General features: G+C 38.8%; 1 protein-coding gene across 5 annotated transcripts in view; it reads right to left on the bottom strand.

Annotated features, from left to right (window-relative positions):
* JAZF1 (JAZF zinc finger 1) overlaps nt 1-12,239 on the bottom strand; it is a 331,360-nt gene that overhangs the window by 34,158 nt on the left and 284,963 nt on the right. For all 5 annotated transcript variants that reach the window (XR_014066918.1, XR_014066919.1, XM_081534948.1 and 2 more), the window contains exon 3: nt 11,496-11,692. Coding sequence is in view for 3 of the 5 variants with exons in the window: in XM_081534948.1 (XP_081391074.1) it covers nt 11,496-11,692 (197 nt within the window). In the remaining 2 variants the exon portion in view is untranslated. The remainder of the gene's footprint in view (nt 1-11,495; nt 11,693-12,239) is intronic.

Below are 12,239 nucleotides of genomic sequence, written 5' to 3'. Positions count from 1 at the left end.
CCCATGGGTGAGGGAAGATGACTTACTACCAGTTGGCCAAGAACCGACATGCAGGACTTACTCTGTTCATTATCTTGGTCTGTCAATGAGAAGAGTCAACAACAACTATTAACCAGGCACAGGCACCTAAATAACAATATGGCTTATTAGGTTAATAACGTCGGGCCACTCAGAGTACTTTATAGACAAGAATCTGAAATATCACTCAGAAGGAGCCACAAATTGCTATCTTCTAGATGATGAAAGAGGCAAAATGTTCCGAGAAAATATCCATTCACTTTTCAGCCCTGTCATCTTTCCAAAATGTACTATTATATAATAGAAAATACAGACAAAGTGAACAGAAATTCTGGAAGCTGTAAGATGCCATTTTTAAAGAGGCACAGCTACCATGAAAATGAAGCTACTTTCCAGTTTATAACATAATTCATTTGCCAGTTTGTCCTCCTTGCTTGACAGAAAATGACAATGTCCATTACTATGCCACATTTATAGCTTTAGATAAAGGGCTTCCATATGGCAAAGGAGAAGCTTTGTAGTCTTGGCAAATCTTCCTTTTTTGATGATGCCAGGAAATAGATCTTTATTGTGAGACCTCCCCCTCCCCCCAAAAAAGAGAGAAAGAAAATCCTTTTTGGAATATTTATTATTCATTTTAGGAAACATAGCCCTATAGATTATTTACAAATGTGTTAACTGGATTCTACTAAACTTTTAATTTGCAATTTACTTGCCAAATACTATGTATTAGTTACCAATGGTATATTTATGTTTCTGCAATGCATGCTTATTATATAGTTATTCCAGAAACTCTGATTTATTAAAACTTTTTTTAAAATCCCGATTTTTATATTTGCGGTTACTTCATAATTTTAATTTTATGGTTTCAGTTTCCAAAAAGGGCTTATTCATCTCCTAGGGGGAAGAAAAAAACCTCTAGGCTGAGGTGTGTTGTCCACAGGTGGTGGTGGCAACCCACCTCGCCTGTCACAAACATCCCCAGGCAGGCGCCCTCTGGCAGTTCACTCACAACTGAGCTGTAACATTTTAATTATATGCTTTTAAAGTTAGTCATTTGTCAAGTTTTGTTAGTCTTACAAAAACAATTTAGGTATAACATAGCATATTCTAAATTATATGCATGTATATTACTGAAACCAAGTGGCTTTAATTAAACATTTTTCAAAGCCTGTTTCCTTTTAATGGCAGTGAAATACTGTTGGTAGCAACGGCATGCTCCGCCAGAATGAACTTCATCAAGGTGAATTTTAGGGAGACTGTCAACACAATAATGGCCTAGAAGTTTATGCAAAGTTCTTAAATTAGAAAGTGGCCATTTAAGGGTGTCATTTGGGGGGCCTATTCAAGATATAGGATCATGACTGTGCTTCAAAAGTTATCCTAAACTGAATGCCTGGCACCCGTCCTGGTAATTGTTAGAGCCTTGGAGTAACACAGCACACTTTGGTCTGGCAGACAGAAACTGGAAAAGGAAGGCCAACAGAAAAGCGTGTCGAGGTGCTTTCCATCCCTGATTCTAAGCAACTGTTTTCTTTCTTCTTTTACCTTTTCAAAAAAGGATTTATTTGTTTTATTTTTTGGCTTTGGTGGGTCTCTGTTGCTGTGTGCAGGCTTTCTCTAGCTGCAGGGAGCAGAGGCTACTCTCTAGTTATGGTGCACAGCCTGCTTATCGTGGTGGTTTATCCTTCTGCAGAGCACAGGCTCCAGGTGTGCATGAACTTCAGTAGCTGCAGCTCATGGGCTCTAGAGCACAGGTTCAGTAGCTGTGGCCCATGGGCGTAGTTGTTCTGCGGTACATGGGATCTGCCAGGAACAGGGATCAAACCAGTGTCCTTGCACTGCTGGTAGATTTTTAACCACTGGACCACCGAGGAAGGCCATGTCCTTTTTTTTTTTTTTTTTTTTACATTTTTAAAAATTTATTTTAAAAAGTTTTTTTTGGCTGTGCCCTGCGGCTTGCAGGATCTTAGTTTCATGACCAGGTATCAAACTTGGGCTCCCTTCTGTGGGAGCAGCGAGTTTAATCCTGGACTGCCAGGGTTAGAACTGCTTTCAAGTTAAACACTGTGATGAGGATTTTCACTAGGATCCAGTTATACAGCATAGAGAGAGCTCAAAATATCTCACATGGAAAGTACCATTTCCACTATTTGCTATAAGAGAAACCCACTTTACACTTATTTTATCTTGTTACTTGAAAATATTTTAATTTTGAAAAATATATCTACTTGAAAACAAAAAGTCCTCCCAGACCCAGGCTTCAAAAAGATATAGCTTGGTTGGTAGGCCATTGACAGATGCCCTGTAGCTATTTTACTCAAAACCATTTTGACAAGAGGAAAAACAATGTCCCTGAGAGTGACCTGTTTTGGGGTCTGTAAGCATCTGGAATACCTTGGCTACCTCTTTATTTTTTTGCCTGTAGAAAATAATAATAATTGGGTATCTAGGTAGAAAACATAGCAAGCACATCATGATTAGATCTCAAATTCCTATACAGTGGTCTCCCAACCAACTTTAGTTTCTTGGGGTGATGTGTTATGTTTTATTCTTCCATACCAAAGAGAGCCTGAGTTGGCTAGGTTAAAAAGAAAATTCAGTCCAGTGGCATATGAAACACATCTTTGATCTGATAAGATCAAGCCAACTTGTTGCTGCTTTGATGACTATAAATTAACACCAGCATCACGTTTTCCAGGGAGTAACTATCTGAGTTTGGTGGCAAGGGGCTCAAGGTGCACAGCCAGCACCCTTTCCTTGCCAGGTATCAGACAGGTCCCAGCAGCTTGTTTCTCTCTTCTTGTCAGATACCACTTTCCTTTTAGTGCCTTTCCAAGGACTTTGAACAAAGCCCTGAGACAGACGCATGGAGATTCTGTACCTGGATAGTCTTTTTAGCAAGAACAAATTAGCTTAAAGCGTTCTCATTTTTTTTTTTTTTTTGCAGATTCTGTCTCTAATGCTGTGCAGCTGGGTGCGCCTGGGGATCCCTTTATTGTTAAAAGTAGACCCACATGGAAAGGACATTAAAATCAGTTTGCTGCTGTGATACCCACGAAGATGAAAGGGCTTCTCTGATTTTAATATGCTGTGTGTTAGATGGGAAGGAAAATGAAAAGGCTTCTTTGGAAACACACACATTTGGCTGGGCTACGAATTCATCAGGTGTTAAATCCCTGTCAGCTTCGCAGCAGAAGTGTGTGGCAGCACTGGTTGTCTGCTTGTTTGTGTTTTCAGTGGAATCCCTGCCGTTTTCCAGGCTTACAATATGTGGCTCTCTTTAGCACTCCTATTTCGGTTCTGGTACTTGCTTCCAGAGGAAAATTAGTCAAAGTGTGTACTGATGGGAGCTGGCATACGAATGAGCTCTGGACCCTAGCTTAGAGAGACTGCATTCTTTTGGGGGGTAGGGGGTGTGCCCTTGAAAATAACTTTATCTTTTGATATTTCTTGACATTTTTGGGCCAGTGCAAAGACCCCTGCTGGGACATAGAAAGAGCAACAAGGACTGAGGGCCAAAACCATGCCGTGAACTGCGTTTCTAGCACCAGGTGAAACATGCCTAAACATGACGTAAAGACTGTCAAGATTTCTTGTGGCAATTCTTAACAGTGGACATATTATTTTTGTTGAATCTGATTAAGCAACAACACAGTTACAGTAGAGATGAAATGCAGGTTTATAATTAAATGTGAATGGTCAAGCATGGTATTGCTAAAATGGCAGGCCTCAAAAATATTGTCACTAGAAGATAAGTTATTGATGGCTGTTACTGCAAATTCTAAGTCTGAAGGTAAGCTGTTATTAACTGGCTGCCCATTACAGAAATCGAGTTCATTTAGAGTTTCAGAGGACGTTTAGGGGCTGAAACTGGGCAGCGTTAGTTTTTAATTTTTAAAAACTAAATTTAAATTAAAAATTTAATTTTTCTTTCTTGTAAAATTCTGTCTCATGGAAAGCAAAGTATTTTGGATGGTGGAAGATCCATATGCTATAATTTTCTATTAGAAACATTTTCAATCATCAACTAATTCTAATTGTGTCCCAGTGTCTGGCAACTAGTTCTTCATTTAATAAGTGTAGCAATTGTTTTTACTTGACCACACTATTGTTTCTGTAGAGTTTGAAAGCTGAGAATAAAGGATTTCACTGTCTTTCTTCAATGGAGAGGAAATTCCAAAGATTTTCTTCTTCAAACTACTGCATATATTTACTTCCCTTGTTCTTAAATGGCTTGTTTACAGCAGAGGAAATGCTCTCAGCTCTTTCAGGGAATGAGTGGAAGTTGTGGGCTCTTTTTCCTCATTTCTGCCTGGGCCAACAATTTTTTTTAACTGAGGTAAATACAATGCATAGATTTTAAGTGCCTAATTCAATGAATTTAATAAATGTACACCTTTGTGTAACCAACATCTCAATCAAGATATGGACTATATCCATCAGTCCAGAAGTTCTCTGGAAGGTAGAGAACTTTTTCTTCCTGTTCCCAGAGTCGACTGCTGTTCAGATTTCCATCGTTACAGATCAGCTATCTCTACTTGAATTTCAAATGTACTCTTTTGTGTCTGGTTCCTTTTACTCAGTATAATGTTTTTGAGACTCATTCATGTTTTTTTTTTTTTTTTTAATCACTAAATAGTATTCCATTGTACAGATAGATCACAATTTGTTTGTCTATGTACTCGGAGACAGACTAGCTAATACTCAGGGCTACTGCAAATAACGCTGTCCTGTACATCCTTACACCTGTCTTTTGAGGACATATACTTCCATTTCTCTTGAGTAACTACGCAGCGTGGAACTGCTCAGCCAACATCACTTGTTTCTGAAGCCCTGCAGAAACTTTCTGAACCAGAGGTTTACGGAGAGACAGTATTAACATAAGTAGCTGTTTCCATCCCTAACTTTACCTCATTAATCCTCATGGGAAGGTAGGCATTGTCTCCAATGCATAAATGAGGAGACCAAGGCTTGCAAAGGTTTAATATCATCTATCTCTCAAACTGAAGAATAAAATTTGAATCCAGATCCCTCTGATGCCAAAAGCTCTCATCACTTTACCTCTATGTTCCCAGAGTTTCAGAAGATGCTCCAGAAAACTCCGGGTTTCCATAACTCCCTCCCCCCAATCAACATACCTGGGTCTGCTTATGAATCCCGACAGTCCATAAGGATCACGTTCTAAAACTGTTTGCCGCCAATCACTTCTCCCTGATCTCACCTGATTCCAACTCTTTAGGAACTTACATTGCCTTACAATTTCTAAGACATTTTGTGGATGTGAATATATTGCTTATAACTGCCTTAAAACAGTATGGAAAGAATGGCCCCATGAGTACCTCTATCTTATCTAACCAATAATCCATGCTAGTAATTTAGTCCATCTGCGTGTATGTCATGTTCATTAAGTGTTTGCTCCACATGTGTATAACCTGCTTCTACTAAGAGACGTAAATTCTAATCCATAAGGGTTATACCTTCTGCTTTTTTGTACTCCCAGTACCTGGAACAATGATTATAACAAAACTGATTCTCAGTAAATTACGTGAACTGAGAAGATGCCCAGTCTTGGTGCTGTAGAAAACAGTGGCCACTCAACTGGGGATGACTGAACTTGGGCAAGGTTTCATTTAAATGAGCCTGATTTCTTTTGTCTTTAAAGTGGGGTAAACAAATGGTGATTAAGTTTCTGTGAACTCTAAAGATAAAATATTATAGATTGGCACTGATTTGATTTGCTTTCTTCAAGTCAAAAAAATGTTTGGAAAGGTCTCTTGCAGGTGGTATAGTTGAGAAAAATACTTGAAATTACTATCTTGTTGCTGCTATCCCACACTTTGAGTTGTAAGAGATTATAAATAAGTAGTTGCATAAGACGATGGGGAAGGAAGCAAAATTAGTGACAAGACTGGACCATAACTCTCAGGAAGCAGGATGAAGGTTTTACAAGTCAATCAATAAAGAAGATGAAAGGACAATGATTGGAACAAAGCAGTATATAAACAAACAAGAAAACAAGTCATAGGCCAGGAAAGGGTGTGTTGCTGACCCTGAATATAATGTAAGCCAGATAATAGAGCAACATGAAGTCATTCTCCAGCTTAAGTAAACACATTTATGTGAAAAGGGAAATATAAATCAAGGCTACTTTCTCAATGGGAAGAGTTTAGGGAATGTTTTTTAGGCATTGTCCAGATATTCATCTCTTTAGGGGAGAATCCATTAGAAATACCAAATCCCGGCCTTAGGAATTTATTATAAGTAGGTCACAAAATTCAGTCAGGCTAAAATATTTAGCTTTTCTCCTTTTCCACTATTAAATAGGACAGGATTTATCTCTGAGATTTTTCCTTCTGTTTCATTCTTTTCTTTGGGGTGGGGATGGGGGAACTATGTGAGTTTAGACCTTACTTATCTTTTTTTTTTTTTTTAGACCTTACTTATCTTTTATTCCTTGAGATTTTCTAAGGTTGTTTAGGTTTATTTTCTAAAAATAAAGGGATTGGGAGAATGTTCACCTCAGCTCCATTCAGACAGAGCTTCTAAATGTTGAGCTAAATTTTGTCAGTTCTATCAGTTGTATGGCAGTAATTTCCATCTTGAGGGTAAAATTAATACTTTACTTTTTAAAATGATTTTGCTGTTTATTAGCAACTCCTGAGAACTGCGAAGTTATAATCTGAGTAACCTATTGCCAAAGCCATAAAGGAATGTTAAAGGTCTACTATCACACCAAATAGCAGGAGACACAGAAATATGAAACAAAATAACATAATGTACAATAGGAACTTAAATTACGGATTAATAGATATAATTTGCTACTTCATTGTCATCACAGGCTGCTGAAACAAGAAAACAAAAAAATTGGTTTAATTTCCTTGGGTATCTTTCTCTGGTTTAATACTTGAATTTTTTCCCCCAAGTGGGCCAAAATATATATGCAAATATTTTCCAGGAGAGACTATGCAGTGCTATTATAACCAGAAATTCAGCCAACTCTTTCCATGGCTTCTCCATTAAGACATAAGCAAGCATCTGTTCAGTCCCATTGGACTCACGTCTGGAGGCTAAGCAAGTAGATTACAGTAACCTTTCTCCAAGCAAACTGGAAATATGTTAACCGAGGCAAGAAAACACACAGCTCTGACAAGATAGGACCCAGCATTTAAAAACTGGTTAATCACCTCTGGCTGTAGGTTAGAATTACCTAGCAAGAGCTCCCATCAACTGGGTGAGAGTCTCAGAGTGGAGCCCAGGCAAAGGGAGGTTTAAGACTCCCACCACGGCCAATTTCAGGATGAGCTTTAACAACTGGTCTGCAAGCCTGAATAGTTAACAACTGACTGCCTGGAGTCAGCTCCAACTCACCCTTGAAAAAACCCTTGAGTAAACTAAATTGATTAAATTCTTCAAGTTCTGACCTGCTATCTGAATGGTGCAGTGGGTTAAAAGTGAGGGTTACTGTGAATAAAGGTAAACCACAGTTCCAATAACTTAATGACTTTTTGTGTTTTGGGTTTAGAGTGTCAAGTTAGCAACTGAGGCAGCTAACTGGCTGAAGGTCTAAAGAGTTTTTAAAAAGGTATTAACATATACATTACCATATGTAAATTAGATAGTCAATGGGAGTTTGACATATGACACATGGCACCCAAAGTAGGTGCTCTGTGACAACCTAGAGGGATGGGGTGGGCAGAGACGTGGGAGGGGGTTCAGGATGGAGAGGACACAGGTATGCCTATGGCCGACTCATATTGATGTATGGCAAAAACCATTACAATGTTGTAAAGCAATTATCTTCCAATTAAAATAAGTTTTTAAAAGGTATTAATCTGTACATGGGAATTAATAATGTTGTTTCAGTGGGGCTGGTGCTAGGATTAAATAATCATACATAAAGCATACAGTAAGCATACATAGTAAAAAACCTAGGTTGCCTTTCCTCAGTAATTATTACTACTTTTAAAGGAGAATGGTATGAATTGTTTTAACATTTTATTTTCAGTGAATTCAATCATGTTTATCTTCACTTTTAATATATATGTTTTTAATTTAAGTATAGCTGATTTATAATGTTGTGATACTTTAATTTTCCCCCCCAAATGGGCCAAAATATATATGCAAATATTTTCCAGGAGAGACTATGCCAACACTTTCCAGCAAAGTGATTCAGTGATATATATATATATATATATATATATATATTTTTTTTTTTTTTTCAGATTTTTTGGTATAGGCTATTACAAAACACTGAGTGTGCTTCCCTGTGCTATATAGTAGGTCCTTGTTGACTATATATTTTATACATAGTAATCACATATGTCTTTAATTCTTTATCGCTATAATTTAAATCAGGGGTTGGCAAACTATGGCCTATGGACCAAATCTATAAATAAGGTTTCACAAAAACTTTCAGTTTTATAGAACACAGCATGTCCACTTGTTTGTGTAGTTCTATAGCTGCTTTTACTGCTATGGTTGCAGAGCTGAGTAGCTGAAACAGAGGCCCCTAAGGCCTGTAGAACCTGAGGTATTTACTATCTGGTCCTTCATAAAAAACAATGTTGACCCACGATTTAAACCAGTCAAAGCTTTTCTTAAGTGAACACTAAAAAATACATTAAAAAAAATACAAAGCAAATAAAGACAGGAAAATGAAAAAGTTGAGAAAAGAAGATTTCTCTAGAGTTTTAGAAATCACAAAATAAATGTTAATTCTAAGAATTCCTAAGACATACTTGAAACTCGGTGATGAAACTGAGATCTGATTTTGTCTAGTCAAGATGGTATATTTTAAAGAATATTTTATAAATGAACTTTCCTGCAAGATGACTATTACTTCTGCACCAGGAATGCATCTTGAATATGAAACTTGGAAGAGTGAATTTAGGAGGTAGAAACATGGAAAATTATTTATAACCTGGCAATGAAAGTGACTGAAACCACATTAGTCAGGCAAAATAAGCTGATCTCTCTAACTACAGGTAAAATAACATTTCAAACATTGAAAAATGTACACAATCAAAATTGTACAGGGTAGGGGTTTAAGAAACCATTTCCCCTGCTAATTTTTGATGTTTACATGGAATGTTCTTCAAGCAGCAAATAACTTACCAATGATCTTGACAGATTGAAAATGATACATCTTTACCACAACATAAATTAATTCTCTCAGTGGGAAATTGCTAAAATAGACAAGGTGTCAGAAAGATTTCTTTATGTCTGAGGGAAAGGAAATGATTCCATTTCTTCCAAACATTCTTACATGAAAAATAATAAACTCTCACTTTTAAACTGTCTTTATTTTCATGGGGTTCTAAAACTCCCATTACTAATTGGGGTAGTCATAGTTATCTGGTACTGGCCATGAGTCAGTCCATATTAAGACAGGTATAAAACACACTCAGGTATAAAACTGTCCCCGTAATTCACATGACATATGAATAAATATTCATAGAAATACTCAGAAAAGAGAATCGAAGAATCACACTACATTCTCATGGCATTCCTTAGATCTACCCATAAATGTTAGCAGAAATCCTGGAAAGTAAATCTTCACAGAAAGAAATGTAAGAGAAACATGGTGGTCTATCTCAGGGAAGGAAAAAATGCCCACACAAATGAACCCAACTCATCCTCTATAGAATGACCCCCATAGAAATTCTATTCCTGAAGTAGCTAGTTGAAAACTGGACCACAGAGATGAACATTTACTGAATGTTTAATGCATGCATACGCTATCACATTTAACTCTCACACAAAAACCTAAATAATGGGTGTTACCAGTGATCTGTAAGGGTCAGAAGTTCAGGTAGGAACTCTGATTGCCTCCCACACCTATCCAGTGTTCAAAATGCCCAATCCTGATGGAACACAGGGTACCCTGTCAACCATGAGCCCACTGAAATGCCCTTAGAAAAAGAGCTCCTATAATCAGAGTGATGAGTTTGAAAGTTTTCAAATCCTCCTCTTGGAGAATAACAATGTATTATATTAAAGCCCTGTATTGAATAAACCAGTTTACCTTGGTCTAACCCATCACACTTTCCCAAACTTATTAGGGAACCCTTTTCCTCAAGTACCATTTTGCGAAAGTCACATTCTGAAGCACACTTTGAGAAACAGGACTGCTGCCACCTCCCTTGATGGGAGCTGGATAAAAGAGAAATACATAAACTCTAAGAGAAAATAAACATTTTCATCCACCGTTAAGGGGCGATACTACTGAGGGGGTGATGGCATGATTCTGAATAGCTTCTTTCTGCTCTTAGCATGAACCAGAATCTTTAATAACACCCTCAGAGCCCTGGGCCCTGCAGACCTCCTTAGCCTCATCTAACAAACACCTCACCACCACTTGGTCAGCCTTCAGTAACCTGGGACCTGCCAGGTTCCCCTTCATGGAGCCTTTGAAAAATGCTGTCCCCTTGGCTGGATGCTCCTTCTCTCCCTCTCGGGGAAGTCTTTCCTGATCCTGTCAAAACTCTCTCCTATCACTGAATTACAATGTTATAGTTATTGGTGTATTTCTTTGATGAATGCTTGTCTATACCCCTACAGGACTGAGGGGAAATATAATCTCTGTTCTCAGACGGGAAAAAGAAGAGGAGGGACTTTTCCAGCCTCTTTCTACCATCTTCTATCACTGACTAGTGGATCTCTGACTTAGGAGAAGGTTCTGTGCTGCTCAGCTCCATGCCTGGGCACACACTGGTCTGTTCCTACACAGGCAAGCTTAGGAGGAATGTTCAGGAATAAGTTCAATTCAGGGAAGACAACCTAAGAAGTCAGTTGTTACAGATCCTAGCTCTATTCTGCAGTTTAGCCTTATGCAGTAATAAAGTTGATTTTACTTTTTACCTCTGAGTCTTATTTTTCAAATCGCTTCCATTTGGGAGGTGAAGACAAGAAAGACTGTTCTTGTTGGCCCCCTAGAATGCCAACATCTTCCACTAGGTCTCAGCCCATCAGAAACAACATGACCGGTCTCCTTTGGTTCACTACTGTAGCTCAGGCCTTGCGCTAAGAGGGACTCTAAGTTTTAAAAATTGATCATTCTATCACAGAAAATCTTTTAAACAAACAAAACTAGGGAGAATGGTATGATGATAACCCCCTATGTATACATCACCCAGCTTCAACAATAATCAACACATGGCAATAATCAACACAATCGATCTTGTTTGATCTATTTCTCCACTTGACTGAAGCAAACCCAAGACACTGCATCACTTTATACGTAACAAATGGTAAAGGATTGAAAACATGTCTATAAAACCATTATCACATGCACATTACAAATGATAACTCATTAACTATATCTCTAATAATAAATAGATGAATGAATCAACAAAGGGTCAAAGAAGAGGTGGATCTCAAGCAAGATCTGTGCCCGGCCCCCAGTACAGCACGCATGCATGCACGCACACACACACACACACACACACACACCCCTTAAGGGCCAATCTACTCACCAGTCGGGGTGCTGCTGCGGAATGAAGAGGAGGGGGTGATGGGCGGAGTCACTGGGGGAGTAAGGCTTCCGCTGCTGTGGCGAGGTGGCGTGGACACATTCCCTCGAGACACAGAGCTGGACAAAGTCAGCGAGAGCTTTGGCTGGATCTTCTTCTTCAGAGACTCCTGCTCTCGGCGGGCAGCATCCGTCATGAATCTGCAAGTAGAAGAGACCCTCTGTGAATAACCCATCTACAGAGCAGGAGGAATTATGACCGCTAACCTGAGTGTGACAGATGCTCCACCCTGGGGTAGGGACTTGTTCACAGGTCAGTCCCAACTTCAAAAACTCAGAACAGCTGCCCTGTTCCTACATGACAGAATTATCTTCTAGCTCCTGAAAGTTTCCTGAGCCAAGCCTCTGTCCTCACTACAGTGCCTTCAGCTACAGGACTGCCTGGAAGGTCCTCTCAATCCTCAGAAAGTACACGTGCTCTCAAAGTTCCCCAACCACTGTCAACTAGAGAGGACTTCCCTCATCTGCAGGTTGGTAGTATTTATTGTTTGTGCCACTGAACATACATGGCTTCATGAGGACTCTGATTCTTTTTTGTACTCTGGATTCTCATACAGGTATCTGGCTTTTTAACACTTTCTTGGCTGCTTAAAGGTCTTGTCTCCCCAGCTACTAGCTGAAAAGAAAGGACTTAAGTCCCTATAATCGTTACTAGCATGCTGCCAAGCACATCTTAGCAAACATTTAT

This window comes from Giraffa tippelskirchi, chromosome 10, assembly GCF_054371585.1.
Source record: "Giraffa tippelskirchi isolate mGirTip1 chromosome 10, T2T-mGirTip1v1.2.pri, whole genome shotgun sequence".
Classification (NCBI taxonomy): Eukaryota; Metazoa; Chordata; class Mammalia; order Artiodactyla; family Giraffidae; genus Giraffa; species Giraffa tippelskirchi.
The sequence above is the reverse complement of the archived record's forward strand: the minus strand, read 5'-3'. Positions and strand labels throughout refer to the sequence as shown.